Source organism: Periplaneta americana, chromosome 14 (assembly GCF_040183065.1).
Source record: "Periplaneta americana isolate PAMFEO1 chromosome 14, P.americana_PAMFEO1_priV1, whole genome shotgun sequence".
Lineage (NCBI taxonomy): Eukaryota > Metazoa > Arthropoda > Insecta > Blattodea > Blattidae > Periplaneta > Periplaneta americana.
Window position 1 is genome coordinate 106,529,794 of NC_091130.1, and position 19,926 is coordinate 106,549,719.

Genomic DNA, 19,926 nt, shown 5'->3' on the forward strand with positions numbered 1-19,926 from the left:
CATCAAATCAAAATATTGAGAAGCACGAAAGAGAATGATTTCATTGTTAAATCAAAAGCATTATACATACATACATTTCACAATTTTATAATGAAATTTATAATACAATATTTATCAGTAGCTATAAAATAATGTAATAATTTACAGCAGAAACCCAGATTTTAGGTGACCAAAATTTAACATTTCTCTGTGTTTAACATTAAATTTTCACAGTCTCAATAACTATTACTTATATGATAGTGTATTTCTAGGTTTGATTTAACGTTATTCTCTTTGCTGCAAAACCTGCATTTTATATTAAAAAGTGTTCTTAAATGATTTTTTTAAATTTTGACTACTGCAAAAATAAACGCATTTTGATTCAACATGTAAAAGACGTTTCTTTTAAGAGTCAATGACTTGGCAACAGTGTTGCCTCACTGCCACGTGCTAATGAAGTGGACCACGTGATCTCTACTCCCTCCTCACGTCTACACGAAGCTGCATATCTGTTCATCTGCTAATTCCCGCCTTTTGTGAGAACCAATCACGAAAAGAATAACACAAAGCAAAACAGGACACAAGCTGTCTGCTAATTCCCAGACAGATGTAGCAACCATCTATCACAATTCATAACTTACAGCATCAGTTGCTTGCCTTTCTTATGCTTGCTGAAGTGCATGGTGTTGGCGCTACTACAATGAAGAGACAGAATTGTTTTTACCATATCACATCACTAGAAAACAATGGTGGAGAAAAGAAAAATGCTTTCTCTCACGGAAAAAGTTAATTTAATTTGCGAAATGGAAAAAAATACAAATGCAAAGATATTGAAGATCCAACATGGCGAGGAGGTCTGATTGGTACCCAGCTTCCCCTTAATGTCTTCCATTATTTTTTCTGCGGTGTTAACCACAATTTACACATTGCACCTTTTTTTGCAAATAAATTAAATTTTGGCAAAAGTATTAAAAAATCTTTAAAGAAAAAAAGCAAACCCTATTTAGTGTCAATTGCATTTAAGGTTTATTTTTCTGTGTTCTCCAAAAAACGTTAAATAGGCATTCTACTGTATTTATGTTATGCAGTATTCAACTCTTTTTGAGTCTCTTGGATGTAAAATGGATTGAGATGACATTGCAGAACTGCTGTGACGTAGGAATTGCACCTGAATAAGGTGTTAAAATGTATCTACTCCTAATAGCAGTCTTAACCTCCTGCTACCCTACAGGCCCCCAATAACCTGTACAGGGACAACTCCTCAACCTGTCAAACAATTAAAACTGTAGCTATGGACTGAGATTTCTTATTAAAAGTTTATTTTTAGCTACGGAGGTAATGTGATGGTAATTCTTTTCATAATGCCCTCTGAAACTAGAAAAGCTATTTGAGACGAAACAATAGATGTAAGCAGGTCCTACAATCAATCACAAATCTCACAAGATACCTCAGATGGCTTTAAGTGAGAAGCTGTGACTCAATTAACTCTACAGCAAAATGATTGTGATTCCGTGAAATTTGTGGCAGTAGTGGTAGAGAGAAATTATAGAACAAGTAACTAATTTTTACCAAGTTCTTTGGTTTCTTTCATTATTTCTACCACTGCTCCATTGTCATGTATCATAATGCAAATAATGGCATCACATTGATTAAAAATTGGTTTGATTCCAAGATACTTTTCTAAAACTACGGTTGTACCATTTTCGTTAACATCTGTTGGTATGAAATCTCATGATTTGCTCTTGTGTTTAAAAATTCATACATCCAATTGTTCTTCTAATAGTTGTAACTGTCCTATTCTAAATTAATCTCAAGTTAAATATATCGGAATAATAATCGACCAGCATTTACAGTGGGATAAACATGTTCTTTTTCTGTGCAATAGATTAAGAAAAATTATTCACTATTTTGTCACCCTACGATATTACTTGACTGATTTACCTAGCATTAGCACAAGCTATATTACAGTACAGCATTATAGGATGGGGTAGTGCTTATAGCACCTCCCTCATGCCAATAACTCTGTTACAGAAAAGAATAATAAAAATATGTCTTAATAATCCTTTTGATTATCCTTCAGAGCTGCTATATTCAGAATTTAAAGTATTTGACTGCCATCAAATTTATAACAATATTATTGAATTTCGTATATAAAAACCGAAATATATTTAATTTATATTCACATAAATATAAAACCAAAAGATCAGACAACATACGCTTGACAGTACCTAAATGTACTACAACTGTAGCATATAATCACAGCAGCAACTTCGGCCCAAGGCTTTATAACATGATAATAGTTAAATTCCCAAACATACAATTTGCTAATGCTCCTTATTAAAAAAATTAATTAAAAAATTGCTGTTAACAGAGAAAATTTGAAGTTCAATTATTGTGATATCTGTGTTTTTTCTTTTTTTTTTCTTTTCTTTTCTTTTTCTTTTTTTTACTTTTTACTCTGTTATTTAATAAAATGTCGTAACATTATGTGGAATGCCCCCTGAACACGAGTATGTAACTTACTCTTTCTGGGGGTGCTAGAGTGTTTTTATGTAAAAAAATCAAAATGTATCTTTGTTCTGGCAATAAATTATTATTATTATTATTATTATTATTATTATTCCATCTCTAAATTTAAAAAGGATATTAAATAGAGACATACAAGTTAGGTAGTCACAACCTATTTATGTTTCTGTTTTAACAGGGCTTGAATTGAATTCTCACCAGATGTCACAGCAGCATGGTGCACAGCATGCTCATCTCCAACGGAAGCAGCATTTGCAGGAAGAGGCACTCCATTAGCCGACGCTGCTCCCGTTATAGTTACTGTATTGTTTGTTGAGGCATCTTGCCCCTGACCACTGCTTGAAGACATTCCCCCAGCCCCTCCTCCACTCGAGGCAGTAGCTGTGGAGGTGGCTCCTGGCAGGGGAACCTTTCCAGCTCTGGACGAGCGGCGACTGTCATGCAATAATAAAAATTAAATCAAGTCATCATAAATGAGGAGGCACTCTTATTTCAATAGCCATGTTTTTCTCTCTTTAAACATGTACCGGTTTACTATTCACCCATAATTATGTAGCTTGGTAGTCTAAAATATTACAACATGTAGTCTCATATATCAAAGACAAAGCAAAAAAAAGGTACTGTAGTACCACTTTATGAATTGGGACAAAATTTCACCACGGTTTAAGTAAGTTTATATGTTCTCTAAGACTGTAAAGACTGTAGTAGAATACACACATCATAGTATTAAGTCAGCCGTCATAAATGACCCAACAGTAAGAATGGAACTGGGAAACAAACAACCTGAAAAAGTGAACTCTGAGAAGAAATGCATTCATGAACCAACAATAACCATACTTCTTGGATAAATATTGGTCTCTGTATTGGAGCATGAGACACTAAATCTAATTTTTTGTGTCAGATTCTACAACACCATATATCAGTAAGTAATCTGAACTAATTTATATTTATTTCTTTCATTTTCTTTGTCTATTATTAAAGTATCTGCTTCGGTTTTCTTTCTTCCTCTTTTCCCTTTCCCTGATGTATAATTATTATATTTGTATATCGAATCCTATGGGCTACCTTCATCGGAGGGCAGTCTGAATAAATAAATAAATATAAAAAAAAAAAATTTCTAACAGCTTATTCTATTTACAATTAAATCCTCATATTTACCAAACGAACGTGAGTTCTAAAACGTTTTTAGTAACTACGTGTATTTACTTCACTTTCTATAGAAGTAACTTCATGGGGATTTTACTGTACATTTCTAATAATCAGGAAAATGTGTTCAAAATCTTATCTTTTACTTAATACCTGGTAGCCTTGTACAGTAACTTTATGATCATGCCATTTACTATAACTTCACAATAATAGAAGCACTAATGAATATAATTTCAATAAGCAAATTGTCAAAGTTTATCTAAATTAGACAATACAATATAAAATTGCACTTATTTTTCGAAAACAAGCTATTCATCCAATTCGTAAAATTATTTAACATGTTTAAAAATTAATGCTCAGAGCATAATTCACCCTCAAGTATGTGAAATGCACAACATAGCAAAATTATTTACCTGCTGCTAGCACAGGACCCCGTGGTGGTCTTGCTCCGAGTGCTGCGTCGTAACAGGGGCCCTCCTCCCTCTGTCTGGTTACTGTCGCTTCCTCTTCCTCCTCCTCCTCCCCCTCCCCCTCCACCAGCTCCTGGGACCTCCTTGCTGCGATTTGTTGTGCTACTACTACTACTGCTAGTTGACTGGGTACCACCTGAATATAAAGTATATTTCATAACATTCTTGTATGAAACTGCATTTTAGCATATAAAGAAAAAGATGACAAACAGCACCAACTGAAGGAAAAGAGAATGATGGAATGGATTGACACACAAATATGTAACTGAATGGTGGGTGGGTGGGTGGGTAGGTTATAGTATTGGCAGGCAAGGATAAATGAGGAGAGGAGAGAGGAGAGGGAAGGGTAGGGGAGATGAGATGAGATGAGATGAGATGAGATGAGATGAGATGAGATGAGATGAGATGAGATGAGATGAGATGATATATATTACAGATTTATTTAGGAAAATTGACGATTTATTATTTAGTACTTTTAGCTTTAAAATTTTCAACCACTTCTTTCTGGATATTTCTATTTATTATTAATTTTACAGAATTATGGCAATTTTGTATTTTTCTTTTGTAAAATTTTGGCACCTTTTCAGCCAAAGTATCTGCTTGTTCATTCCCTTGTAGGTCGCAGTGTGCAGATATCCATTGTATAGTAATGGTTTTTTTGTAAAGCACTTTGAGAGAGGAACATAGGTTAAGGGTGTTTAAGAATAAGGTGCTTAGGAAAATATTTGGGGCTAAGAGGGATGAAGTTACAGGAGAATGGAGAAAGTTACACAACACAGAACTGCATGCATTGTATTCTTCACCTGACATAATTAGGAACATTAAATCCCGAAGATGGGCAGGGCATGTAGCACGTATGAGCAAATCCAGAAATGCATATATAGTGTTAGTTGGGAGGCCGGAGGGAAAAAGACCTTTGGGGAGGCCGAGATGGGAAGATAATATTAAAATGGATTAGGGAGATGGGATATGATGATAGAGACTGGATTAATCTTGCACAGGATAGGGACCAATGGCGGGCTTATGTGAGGGCGGCAATGAACCTTCGGGTTCCTTAAAAGCCAGTAAATAAGTGTGAATATTAAGACAGGTAGCTGGGAGGCCGGAGTGAAAAAGACCCTTGGGGAGTTCGAGACGTAGATGGGAGGACAATATTAAAATGGCTTTGAGGGAGGTGGGATATGATTGTAGAGACTGGATTAATCTTGTTCAGGATAGCGACTGATGGCAGGCTTACGTGAGAGCAGCAATGAACCTCTGGGTTTCTTAAAAAACATAAGTGAAAATATTAACAGAATATTAATAGCTTTCTGGATGTCTAGTACTGTATGGCTAAATGGTACTTTGCATGATGCTATAGCTTGAATAGCAGAAGAAGAATCACTAAGGATTATTGGTTTCTGCAACATGTTTATTCTGCCTTGTAGCTGTGTTAAAGCTGTATCTATCACCAGAATTTCTCCATTGAAAAGAATTATGTTCCATCCTGCTCCAGCACTGCCTTCTTTACCATACAGGGAACCATCGGTGTAAATATGTAGCCAGTCTTTCTCTGGATACAGAGTAGGAATAGTTTCAAGTGCTGCACCTTTCAGTTCACTTGACATGGTTTCATTTTTCTTTAGATTATTTAACAGGGCCCCTCTATAGTCAATGCATGTATATACAAGTGGTGATGGAAGTATTATTAACTGTTAGACTTGAGTGTATTTTGTGTTGGCCTTATCTTCTGAATTACTTATAGATAACCATTCTGAGTTTTAAGATTCCTCTTACAGTTATTTTTTGTGAAAAGACTTGCTTACATTCCACTCCATTAATAATTTTGTTCTTATTGACAATTTTTTCTTTTCGGGAGTTAACAAGGTGTTGAAATAACAGTGATGACATATATTTACAGTTATTTAGGATGAATCATGAATCTGATTACTATATGAATTGTTAGATGTTATTTATAACTAGTTTAATTTCAATATTTCTTTTACTCATTGTGCAATTTCTCCTCTCGATTTTCTGACTCCGAATTCTTAGAAAAAAAAAAAAAAAAAAAAAAGAGGGGGCAAGAAATTTACGCAATTAAATATGGTACTCCATTTGAAATTTTATTCAGTATCGGTATTGTAACAACATTTTAAGTTCAAGAACAAAAGATAAACAAGGAATATGTACTCATAATACATATAGTTCACTATTATGAAATTTACATTCACATGTCAAATTAACCAAAGCTTACCCAGATTCCTGGTGGAGTCAGCAACCTTGGCCTTCTTCTTGGGTACCACGGTGATGCCGCGTCTCTGTGTTTGGGTTGTAGTTGCTGTGCTCACACTGTTGGTGGCTACCCCGCAGTTGCTCAGTCTCACTTGACTACGCAGCGGGTATTTCTTCACCAAAGTTGGCTCTGTAATGTTATAATTCTTAGTAAGACAAATTCTTATAGCCACTAAAAGGATAGGTGTCTAACTGACAACATGTTTGTGTAAAATTACTAGATACAACAAAATTAATTTATAATAAACGTGGTACAATATGAATAAAAATAAAAATGCTGGTATCTGTTTTCATAATATGAACTACCTGTAAAATGCTATTTCCCAAAGATTGTTATTTACTAATTCTTTATGTTTTCCAATGATTTTTTATTTATTCAGAAGTAGTGAAAAAGACAAAGTTATCAACAGAGTTAGGAAGTTCGTACCGAAATTCTTGGACTATACAGTATATCTAACGAGTGAACAGTAGTAACGCAGCTCTCAACATCAACAAACTTGTAAAACAAACATATACAGTCGGATGATAATCTAACTTGTCTTTATGCCAATGATCCATGGCCTTAAAAGGAACAAATAATATTGCATAAAAAGATAATTGGCAATTAGAATCTTCGTAATTTTCAATATAAAATAATTTACCTATACATATAATAATAACAAACAAAATATATAATTTTATGTATCTACCCTTGTTATAATTAATAGTAATAATGTAAATTTTCAGTTTATCAAAAGAAATACTCTTTTGTGTTTAGAAAATCAATATTTGTACTCTGAAAATGTTTGTTCTACTTCACAAGTCGTAACTGGAGCAAATATGAAATATAATACAGTATTCCTTACTGTATTACCAAGTAAAGAAGGACTTTGTGAATCTAATAGTGCATTTCGTATATGACACATCATTAAGCCCATAATGTTTCAAGAACATTTCATTTTTTTTAACGACTATAGGTATTTCTACAGATTGATATATGAATTGCAGCAGTGTAATTAATTCAGACAACTGTCTGAAGGGATACTGAAACATATCTACATATGAGGCGTTCAGAGCAAAAGTGGCGTAAGTCAAAATAGTTTCAATAAATTGAATATTAATTGCTACTTTGCGCTGTATTTTAAAGAAAGTTTACTTTAACCCTCATTACCCATTTTTTACTTACACCACTTCTGCTCTGAACGGCTCATATATCAGTCGAGAAAGAATAAAATTATTCTCTTCATTGTATTTCCCATGCAAAGAAAGATATTCCATATATATATTTCGTAGCACAGTATCCCTAACTAATATTCGTTTTGTAGATTATATGTTCACATTACATAATTTCCAGTACATTTTTTCTGCATTTGTTGATATAAGATTACCAGCAAATCTTGATTGCATTCAAATTCGTGTGATTGAAAAATTTAAATTCTGCCACGTTAAAAACCGCTCACTAAACTGCACAACTCCACTGCAAATAATAGCACATAATGAAACTGCTTCTCTACTATGCATATTGCTGTAATGTAGTTACGAAAGTCATTCATTCACACTTGCGGACATACTGTGAGTTGTTTAATGTTAACAGAGTATAGTATACACAGAAGACAACTAGTGCAATAGGGCTGGCATGATCTATATGTATGGCTGCACTCCATCTGAAAACTATGTTTTGGTACGAACTTCATAGCCCTAGTTATCAATATCATTTTGCATGTGCATATCTGTATGTCCATATGCCCCATTTGCAATTTCTACAAGTTTTATATATAAGTAAGGGAGAGTGAAGGAATGAGAAGCTAGAGAGAAAAAAATGGAGGAAAGAAAAGTGAGAGGGAGATGGATGAGAAAAACATTTCTCTACTCATTCATGTTAGGAGCACCGCCGTCTGGATCTCCTTGCCTAGCGTCTCGTTGTTAACTGCCTGCTCTATGCTGCCGATTTTGCATACAACCAAGTATCATAGATGGCAGCAGCTAACGCACCCCTCACGCTATTGTGTACAGTACAAAAGTTGTATGAATTATCCGGTAACACATAAAAATTTCAACTTTTTTGTTTCGAATATTATTTTTAGAAGCATGCAAGGAAATTACATTTGACTTTATCTCCTAAATTTGAACTAACATACATCCTGTTGGCATAATTCACAGTTTCAGGACCTTCCTAGACAGCGGTTCACTGTAGCACACATATCGGAATACATTTTCTGTCTCTTTTTTTCCAATATTTGCTAACAATGGCCTAACAAGTTTCACTATGAGTATTTCACTAACTATCTTTAACTATCAGTTGTCCTATCATAAATAAGTTGTTCCTTTATTGTTATTTTATCAACGATAACTGAGACAATCTTCTCTGTTGGTTGTAGGTTCTCACACTCGGCTTTAAGCCTGTCCTTTACCAATTGTAAAATGCCCACATCATAATCAATGTGTCCCATGTACCTGCCTAGAGTACTTCGTGAAGGAGCTGAAATAAATCTGGAAGTTCTACCATGCTCATAACCCTTAAGGGATGCTATTCTCCACGCAACACAGTATCGAATAGATTGTTCTGATCACTCTGGTTTTTTCCTTTCGAAATTATTAATTTGGTCCAATAGGTACACAGCTTTCTGATTCTTTTCGTTAGCAGCCTCTTTTATATTGATTTTCTTTATTTCTGGGCACTCGTCGAGCTTTTTCTGCACACTTTCAAGTTCAGATTTTACATCCGCCAATTGTTTTTGCAGTCTCTGTATTCTGGATCGAAGCTTGCTATTTATTATCTTCTGGTGAGCATAATTTCTTGTCGGAAAATCAACTTGAATTCCGATGCCACTCTCCACATACCTTTCATTTCCACTATTTTCTATTGATGGACCCACTTCATTGTTGAATGTTTTCCATTCTTTTCGATGTGTCTTTTCTCGTATTTTCCAAGGAGTTTTCTTGCTTTTCTGAAGATAGCTCGGATAATCAAGAAATATGGTTGGTAAAACACCAGGCTTTAAAATCTTTCTTTTACAATTTGCCTTATAGTCTTCTTCTTGGAAATGAAGGCTACAAACACGTGCATAATCGGATGGAATCCACTTACTTCCTTTGGCATCACCTTGTCTTCTCATAACAGCTAGCCACCTTTCTCTAAGTTCTTTGGCCGAGGGAATTTCATGAAATCTTATTCCTACCAAACTAGATTTTCCCTGTTTGGATTTACAAAAAAGGCACACAACAATTAACCATTTTCAACCATTACTACGTTTGCGACCATGTAAATCTGTGCATGAAGCTCAAACACCAACATGTATAGATACGCACTGCTGTACACCACACCAATGTACTGATATGGGTGCGTTGGGTGGCGCCTTTAGCAGAGAATTATGTCAATACATGTATACAGCGGGTTCCATGTTAAACTAGAGCATAGAGCAGGCAGTTAACAACGAGACGCTAGGCGAAGGGATCCAGACAGCAGTGGTTAGGAGAGAACAATTATTCTAAAACACACTCATGTAGTAATTGTTTTTGTGAAAGTTGCAGAACAAAATGAAATGAATATGCTACATCGAAGAGAGTTAATAAATGTAAGAATGTACCTGTGTTAATTTGGTTATTTGAAGTTGAATCTACTGTTAAATCTCTTTTTCTGCCTCTTCCAATGCTTTTGTTTGACTGGCTGCTTCCTGGTCGAGTATAGGATGATGCAGTTGAGTAACTCTTGCAGCTTCCTGTATCTAATGGGCTGTTCTTATCACTGGCAACTTCCCAAGCAGTTGCTGCTGATACACCAACAGATGCACTTGCAATAGTTACGTTGTTATTGTTGTTGTTCCCGTTCCGTTTACTGGATCCTGGAACTTTGACTTCTTGCTGATGAGAGACTGCGTACTGCTTTTTAATGGCCCCAGTACTAGACTTGCTTTCAGAGTTGGTCAATTTACGGTTGTTGAATGTCTCACTGACTTTTGATTGACCTTTCTGTAACCAGTTTGAAGTTCCTTGACTGGTAGTGGCACTAGAAGCTTTGCTGCAAGTGTATGTAGATGCAGATGATGAAGGCTTCCTTGTTGACTTTGCTGTTACCAACTGTGACTTAGGAAGTGAGTCTTCCTTTGCCCCAGAAACAGATGTTACAGAACTAGAACGAGAACTTCTTCCGTTGTTAACAGCCTTCGCTCTGGTGGGAGATGATGATACTATAGTTGTGGGTCTTGCTCTTGCACCTCTAGATGAACTCCTTAATGAGGTACTGCTGTTGAAGAAAATTATTTCAAGTTACATTTTACCTGAAATAGTTACACTACACAACAAGTTATTAAATTGAATTATATATTTATATCTCTAAAAAGATTAAGGTTTTCTCTATGGGTAACCTATACTATGTACTGTACTGAAATTTTTGTACAGCTCAACTGATGAATTGTTTATACTTGTAAATTGAATTACTCTGATTGCTAAGTGTTGTATATTTTTGTATAACTCTCAATTGAATTTTATAGGGTGCGGCAGTGAGATATGATGGCTTTTATAGCCCTGTTGTGGGACACTCAGGCCGATTAAAAGAGAACACACATACTGGAACTAATCCAGTACAATGCAATTTATTAATGTCTGATTACTTTTTAAAAACTACAATTCGTAAGTAGCCTCCACAGCAACGAATATATTCCTGCAATCTGCCATGAATGTTCTGCATAACTCGCCCCAACAAGACAGGTTGATGGCGCTAATTTCGTTTCTTATGTTTTGTTTCTGCTGGATGATGGTGCAAGGCATATCGCAATACACCCTGCTTTCGAGATAACTCCATAGGAAGTAATCAGCTGCAGTCAGGTTAGGAGATCTTGGCGGCCAAATCGTAAAATTATTCGTCCTGGGAACATGTTTTGCAGACAGTTCATTGAACCATGAGCAGTGTGCGCTGGTTACTTCCTACGCGGTTATCTCAAAAGTAGGGTGTATTGCAACAAGCCTCGCACTATCATTCAGCTGAAACAAAACATACAGAACGAAATTAGTGCAACCAAACCTGGTTGGGACGAGTTATGCAGAACTTTCATAGCAGATTGCAGGAATGTATTCGTTGCCATGGAGACTACTTAGGAAATGTAGTTTTTAAAAAGTAATCAGACATTAATAAATTGCATTGTACTAGATTACTTCCAGTATATGTGTTTTCTTTCAATTCGTCATATGTGTCCCACAACAGGGCTGTAAGAACCGTCATATCCCACTGCTGCACCCTATACATTGATAACCTCAGGGGTCCTGAAATATAGTAAAATGTTAAACAAACATGGCAAACAACATAATTAAATAATGCAATTTATATTCATCTTGAAACTGTCATTATTATTTTTAAATTTGTATTTATTATATTTCATTTAATTTTTTTTACTGAGAAAAATATAAGCAATGATGTAGAATCTTTAATAAGTCCCTGATTATGTCTAACATCATAAGCAAGTGAGAGGTGCCTCTTCTTAAGATTCTGGCTGATGCGTACACCTATTATCAGGCAGTACATCTCACTTGACGATATGTGTCAGAGGAGGAACATTTCTTCATATACATCTGAAGTCAGATTAGCTAATCAACGATATATACAATGGAAGGGGAAAGGAACTGGCCCCACTATCCCATTATCTCCTGACCTAGTTACCTCATAAGTGGTGCATTGTTGTATCACTTGTGAAGTTCAGACCTGTCTTTGGACAGTTGACTAAACAAGTGAGAGGAACCTGCAAATCTTTTAAATAAGACCATGTTAATATTGAAACTCCTCCCCTGCTACCAAAAAGTACGCCAATGACTGTCCATCTGTCTACTAGTAGGTTATATTGCTGTGAGAGATACGGGAAACAGGGCTCGTAAATTTCTTTCTTCTCCTTGCTTGACTTAAATCACTCTCAAAACGAATTATTGGGTCAATGACGAGGGCCTTTTCCTCATGTTTGTTTATGGCAATGATATCTGCTATCTTAAATGACCCATCTGAATGATCTCAATGTACCTCTTTCTAGATTTTCCATCCTGAGGATGATAAAGTGGATGCTAACAAATGTCTCACTGTGTGATGTCTACAATTAACCAAGAGTTTGCCTCTACGACATGATCCCAGCACATGTCCAAGTGTTTCTATCTTAATGCAGTCAGAAAAACGACAGTTTGCCTCTATGACATGATCCAGCACATGTCCAAGTGTTTCTATCTTAATGCAGTCAGAAAAACGACAGTCTGCCTTTATGACATGATCCCAGCACATGTCCAAGTGTTTCTATCTCACTTCAGTCAGAAAAACGACAGCAGGTTGTGCTGAAACTTCTGCCTGGAGTCGTGCAAGCTGCAGAGATATTGCACGACATCTTCAGGATGTTTGTCCATTCAGAAGAGGATAATTCTTTTCTATTGCTGACCCATGATTTCGTTTTTGGAAGCTCAGAGAAAATAATTACGCCCTTACCATGTAATGAATGAGTTGTCCATTTTTTGAAGGCTTCATAGTGTAGTTCTTACATATATGTCGACCTGTCCAGTGACATGCTTCTGGTGTAGATATGGCAAGTTTGGATAAAGCATACATTTTTTCGTCTTCTAAGTGTCAGAAATAATGTAAGTGTTCGTCATCGACTCAAAGTAAAGTGTTGCAGATGTTAATATATTGAATACAAGTTTTCCAGTTTGCCTCCATTAGTGCCAGACCACAAAAATGTTTAAGTGCATAAATCATTCAGTCAGGCCAATCACGAGACAATCCAATCAGTTCTTTCAGTGCTCCTTCTGTGATAACGTCAACATTGTCTAAAAAAAAACCTGATCTAATTTTTGTAAGAGGTGCACATTGCAACGGATACACCAGGCTAGGCCAAAGGAATTGGTTGACTATTGAAAACTTCAAGGGCCATATTCATATACATACTTAGCGCAGGCTTCCGGTGGATGATCAGCGAACTAACTTTTTTCGTATTCATAAACCAGTGTTAGCAATATGATATAATATGAATCCTGTACAAGTAATCAGTTGATAGCCGGGGCTAGTTTAGCACGCTTGTAGCACGGGCTAGTGAAATGTCTATGAATAGCATCCTTAAGGTTTAAGTAAGGGTGAAGCATAAAGTTTTGTGATTTTATGCAGAATTGTGATGGTTGATTTCTCATCAAAGACTACTTCACCAAGAAAATTAACCCCTAGGTATCTAATATTCTCTTCTGAATTAGTTACACAGATTTAATTATTGATCCATTAATAGATGTTATTTCTAAAGCAGACAATGCACTGTTCTTAATTGAAATTAGTTTGCTTTTGACTGAGTTGATTTTAAGACCAGCTGATGAAAAACCGTTTTCAGTTAAACTAATAAGGGATCGGATCCCATGTTCACTTTGTGATATTAAAGTAATATCATCAGCAAAAGCCATAGCTGCAAGATATTGTAGGTTGGGGTTCAATGGAAAACCATGCTCTTCCGATATTTCTTTATTGGTCAACTCTTTCAATATATCATCTACAGTAAAATCCCTCGTAACCAGCACCCAAATAACCGGCAATACCAAAACAATGGCACTTTTGGCTGAGCAAAAAAAAAATCTGCCACATTGCCAGTCTGGGACATGAGTTTTGCCACATTAGGAAGTTCACACGAACTTTCGTTTTCAGTGAATATTCGAACCTAAAATATTATTTGTGTTGTGTGATGTGTTCTAATAAAGAAAATCCACACAATTTTTGTTTATTCAGTTATGAGCAAGTGATAGGGAAATAAGCTTCACATGGCTGCAGTTTCAACATTTGGCATGATGAAATACGATTTTTTTTTTTTTTGTATATACCGGTATTTATTCAATTATCCGGCAAAATCTCGTATCTGAAACTAGCCTGGTCCCTTTGGTAACAGTTAAGAGGAATTCTACTGTATTGCTAAATTAAAGAGCGATGGTGTTAGTGGACTACCCTGAGGAACATCTTTGTTGATTTTAATCAGCTTTGTTTTGCCATCCATAGTCCTAATCACACGTAAATGAGCCAAGACAGTGAAGGTAAAAAAGAATAACCAGACTAGTTTTATCGCTATCTGTTAAGAGTGTGTACTTTTTAGTTAAAGAAGAGATACTATGAAATATGAACCTTTAGTTCGTAGGATTTTAGTTGAAGAAAGTGAAACTCTTCACAATTGGATTAAGACTAAAGTGGAAGATCGACTTAAATTATTAAATTAACAGGTTAAGAATTATTAAGTTCTATTGCTTAAGTGTTAAACAAACTTCATGATAATTATTACGCTATAACGGCATACTAATCCACAAACATAAATAATCAGAGTAAATTGTCCCTATTGGTACTTCAGGAAACCCCTGCTCCAGTTTGCAAGATAAGAGAAAGATTTTTATATATAATACAATTACAACTAATGCTGTGTGAATACTTTAATTATAAATTATGGTCTAAAAGAAAGAAAAAAGTCTTATAACAAATTAGTTTCCGCTCGATTTCAGAAGTAAAACAAAGCATAATTATTTAAATTCAATTTTATCTGAATAATTGTTCATAAATCATTTTATCTGATGTAATTTCTATCAATTAGTCTTTATCAATAAAATTTGCGGAACAACTGGATAACACCCACGGCAGAGCAATGTCTATAGTCGACGTTACTCGCTGGCCACTAGTCACCGGGCCGTGCCAAACAAAACACAATCGAAATGGTGGTAGTAAAATTCGCGACTATATTCTTAAATAATTCACTGCATTAGTCACTTCTGGCTTCTGTTGCATTCAAACAATTATAAAATACGATAATTTGGTCCAGGGAGCATCCGTTTTTGATGCAAAGATAATTTGTTTGGCTTGTTTCTTAAATAAAATTACGAAATGGCGTTCCTGTGCTTAACATTTAATAAAAAAAAAAATATAGCAAAACTGTTTTGTCCCAAGACTTTCATCTAAGTCACGTAATCTACTTCAATATATTTGCGCAAATATATCTGTAGCTAACAGTGGTGCTATCTCTCAGTAATGTTCAGAACGAAGGAGGTAGAGAGAGAAAATAAATAAATTTCTCCCTCCAACGACGCCACACACTAAAGTCGTGTTCTTATGTTGGCGAGATTGTGTATTTACTTAAATTTGGTGCTAAACGTAACGGCACGGTTCAAAGATACTGTGGGAATTCTTCAGTTTAGCAAAATTTGCATTATCACTTACTGAGTTGCAATATACAATTAACACCTCATGTCAGTTTTCGAAATTGAAACACTGATGATTGTCAGCTAACAGAGCCTTATACATGGAAAATGTCCTTTCTATCTTAACTGAAACAATTGGGGTACACTTAAAATACACAATATCACTGGTCACTAAATCAATGTCAATTGCCTCCAGTGAAAATTGTGCTCCTGATAGAACATTTGATCTGGAGCACATCACTGCATATCCTACATTTTTATTTAAACCTTTCTTCATCTGTACACTTATGTCCTTGTCAATACGTCCAGAAACACCCTTTAAGTTGTTTACTACTGTTTTCACTAATGCTAATTTTTTCAACAGTTTAACTCTAGACTTCTCCAAAGAAGTTATGGCAGAAGGAAGAAAACTAAAATTAGATCTTATGTAAGAGAGTTTTCCTCCAATCTCAGAATCAGAAGATAGTTTCTGTGTAACCCTGATCAAAATGGCATAACGACTGTCAAAAGCAATCTACCACCTCTTTCACACACATTTGAAATATTTGCTGTAATATATACAGGCTTCGATCCAAGTTCCCCATCTGGTCAGGAATAGTGTTGTGGGATTTAATCAATCAATCAATTTTTGTTGTAAGATTAATCGATCAAAAATATTTAACCGAATAATAGAGTCAATTAAAATTAATCAGTTGTACTTGATATTAATTATTACTTTGTTAATGCAAGCTCAGACTAAAAACTCCGACAACATTAGTCTCTCAGAAATTGCTTACTTCAAAGCACAATAGTACTGTTATTTTGTAACTGCAAAGCAGGTAGAACAGGAAAAATCTTTGCACAAACACTTCAGAAAGCGATGGAGTTATGAGGACAGTGACCTGACTACCCGTATTGAAAGTTGAAACACAAGGCGAAACCCTTATTAAGTTCTATGGTTTTTCAAGAAACCTTTCACAAACTTCCTAGCTTATGAAATACATTCTTTTCTGGGATTCACTCTCATTTCTTAGCCCTGGCTACACTCTATGCAAGTAAGAGAGTAACAATCTTCTCTTTCTAAAATTTTGTAATCTGATTACAATAGGGCCCAGTCTGCTGTTTTGTTGCAATTTCTTTACTGAGTTTGTAGATGAAGAGTGTAAGTTTAGTTTGCTAAAGAAAAAAATCAGATTTCTGTGGTCAGTGAAAACTCCATTATGTCATATGAGAATTTGAGAGGTAAACTTAGTGAAAAATTTGGATTTAAATTGAATGATCATGGAGAAGTGCTTGACAGAAAAAAAGTCTTTGGTGTTTAGTGATGCAAGAAACATTATTACTAAATGTACAGCGGCACTTAATTCGAAGCATGTGAATACACTCATATGTTTAAAATCATGGGTGAAGCAGTATTAACTAGGCGAGTCTTCATACTTTTTAATTTTTGTGTTTGTCTCAAAAATTCCCAGATAAATTGACACAAATTATAAGCCTTGTAGTAAATATGTTAGTAAAAACTATCAATCTTCTTAATGTATCCAGCTGTTTACCGACAACATAACATCCACTATAGTCCACCGTAGTATATTCAGTTGTTGTTTTTCACGAGAAATGAGGGGTATTTTGATTGGTGTTCATTGTAGATGCCTGTTGCTAGTAGCCAGAGTTGGGGTGTAGTCAATATATACTGTAGGGCTGTGTCTTCTGCAACTGGTACTGATGATTTTAATTTACTTCTTTTGTGGTTTATGGATGGACAGTATAGAAGAATGTGTTCCAGATCTTCATCATGATTATTACACCACAGACAAGTAGGATTATCAGAAATGTGAAATCGGTGTAGGTACAATTGAGTGACAATGTGACCTGTTCTGGCTCTTGTTAAAAATGATTGAACATGTCTGGGCAAGTTTTTGTACATTTCCAGGTTATTTGGTTTCTTTTGTACAGACTGTAAAATTTTTCCTTTGTCAGAAGAGAGCCAATTGTTGATCCATAGGTTTAGTAAAAACTAAAATAGTATTGTTTTGTAATACAACGATACAGTATATACAGATATACAACATTTAATACTTATGCTTATCACTGAACACAAATTAAGTTTAACAATAATTGTGTATTATAGTATATTAAAAACTTTTTTCAAATAGATCAAAGTTCAGATTATAGTTAATTAAATATTTTGATCGATCGAGAGCACTAGTGAGGATAGATGCAGGCAGCAATGGTACCCAGGTGCCGTAGTCTTGTAGAATGCCACTCTCGATGGTGTCTTCGCAAACACTTTCTTCACATTCCCAATAAGTTGGTCTACCATTGGAAAGAAATTTTGCACTTCATCTGCAACTCTGTGACATGCATGCGCCAGGCATGTCAAGTACATCATTTGAGTAGTGACTTCAGTGAATTACCTTTCACCATATATGCCACAGTAGCATGTCACAAGCAAAAGCACATTATCGTGTTTATTATGCCTGACCACAAAAATTCATTGACTTATCAAAAAGTATACAGATATGCCACAGTAGCATGTCACAAGCAAAAGCACATTATCGTGTTTATTATACCTGACCACAAAAATTCATTGACTTATCAAAAAGTATACAGATTGTGGAATAGTTCATTTTTTCAAGACACTTACTGTTCAGCAGATACATTAACCCCATCCCTCTTCCTCCACTGCTCTGTTCACTACATTTATTAAAAATCGTCCCACTGAATCAGTGGTTTCATCCAATGAATTCCATATTTTCTTTCCATGAACAGTTTGTCAGATATTTGCCATAGTTTTCTTGTAACACTGATTTACATAGTTTTTCGCATTATACTTTTCCACGAATCCTCGTAATTTCACATTGTTCAGTTTACTCAATGGTATGTTGAGTCTGGTACAGTTTTTTCACAAGTATTCGACAAATTGTGAATGGTGTGACTATCGCAATTCACGTGCTGTTCTAGTGTGAATTTCTTTCCTGCTGTCGCTGTAAATCTGGCATTCTTCCATTTGTGCTAAAAACTTTCTCACCACCATACTGCAATACATACCGTTTCAATTTCACCACAGTATTTGAATTGATTTTGGCATTGATGTACTCTGAATGTATAAGAACACCTTTTATCCTCCGGACTATACTGATACTGAGTTTGGAAAGATGTACTCATCTTTTACAGCTTCCACTTGCCCCCACCTTAAACATCATTATTAAAAGAAGTAGCCTGTAGAGATGGCTGTCTGACATCACCATAAAGAGAAATGCGTGGGACAGAGCAAGTATCTCTTTCGCTTTCAAAATGAAGCCAAATTAAACCTCATGCACAACAGAAGAAACTCCACGACAATATGCGTATAATGATAGGGCAGGATGGGAAAATACCGAATATGAGGACAGTGACAACGTCAATGACCAGCTGAGACCCTTGAGTAGTAGCGAGACAAACACAAAGATGACAAAGAATCAGCATGCAGGAGGTCCTGCGATCTCATCTCAAACTAACAGGTATAGCCAGAAGAATCTATATTCAAGAGCTGGTTGGACTGGTCCATTGAATAGGGTTGGAATTAAAATGGTATTATTGAATGTATAGAAAAAACAAAATATGTACTCTCTCCATTCCAAAATATGGCATAGCAACAAACAAAACAAGTTTGATTATTGCGCATGCACACATAACATTTTTAGCAGTGTGGTATTTTGTTCAGTAGTGAAGGGAATAACAGACAGTGCAGTTGTGAATGTTTCTAGTCTTCTGATAGTGCAACAAACTATAATATTTAAATAGTTCATTGTGAACAGAAATCAAATGAGCATCTACTACGGTGTTCCTGTTGCAGAAAATGGAACACCAACCCAGTCAATTTTGAATAGAGCACTAAGGCACAACAGTCATATAAAAACTAGTTTTAATCTATTGCAGTTTTTTATGTTAATCTGCCTCTCTGAAAACAATGTTTGTTTTCTCTTTTATTAATTTGACATCACACAGAATGAAATGTACTTTATTTATTAGTTTTTCTTATGTTACTTAATCAAACAAATACATAAGTATATAGAAGATGTGTCAAAGTTACATTATATTACTGAGAATTTTAACAAATGTATACCATATTTTGGAACGGAATAAATGACATCTTTCTATACCATATTTTGGAACAGAGGAAGTACAAAATAATACGTATTATAATGCTTTTCACATGACTTAGTTCATACGTCTCATTTTTTTCGTGAATACAATATTTTGTCTGGGCCCATATAAAATTTAACTTACCATAACTAACAGCGACTGAATCTTAACATTACAACTAGGCAATGTTTATTAAGTGTGAATGGCTCATTGACATTGTGGTGAGCTAAAAAGCCGCAACCTCCATGAACTAAGTTGCATAAAAAGGAGTATAGTA

General features: G+C 35.2%; 1 protein-coding gene across 3 annotated transcripts in view; it reads right to left on the reverse strand.

The window, feature by feature from the left end:
• ctrip (E3 ubiquitin-protein ligase ctrip) overlaps positions 1–19,926 on the reverse strand; it is a 146,537-nt gene that overhangs the window by 87,375 nt on the left and 39,236 nt on the right. For all 3 annotated transcript variants that reach the window (XM_069845838.1, XM_069845841.1, XM_069845842.1), the window contains 4 exons: positions 9,959–10,614; positions 6,355–6,522; positions 4,065–4,257; positions 2,704–2,939 (listed from right to left, as the gene is read on the reverse strand). In XM_069845838.1, coding sequence (XP_069701939.1) covers positions 2,704–2,939; positions 4,065–4,257; positions 6,355–6,522; positions 9,959–10,614 — 1,253 coding nt within the window. The remainder of the gene's footprint in view (positions 1–2,703; positions 2,940–4,064; positions 4,258–6,354; positions 6,523–9,958; positions 10,615–19,926) is intronic.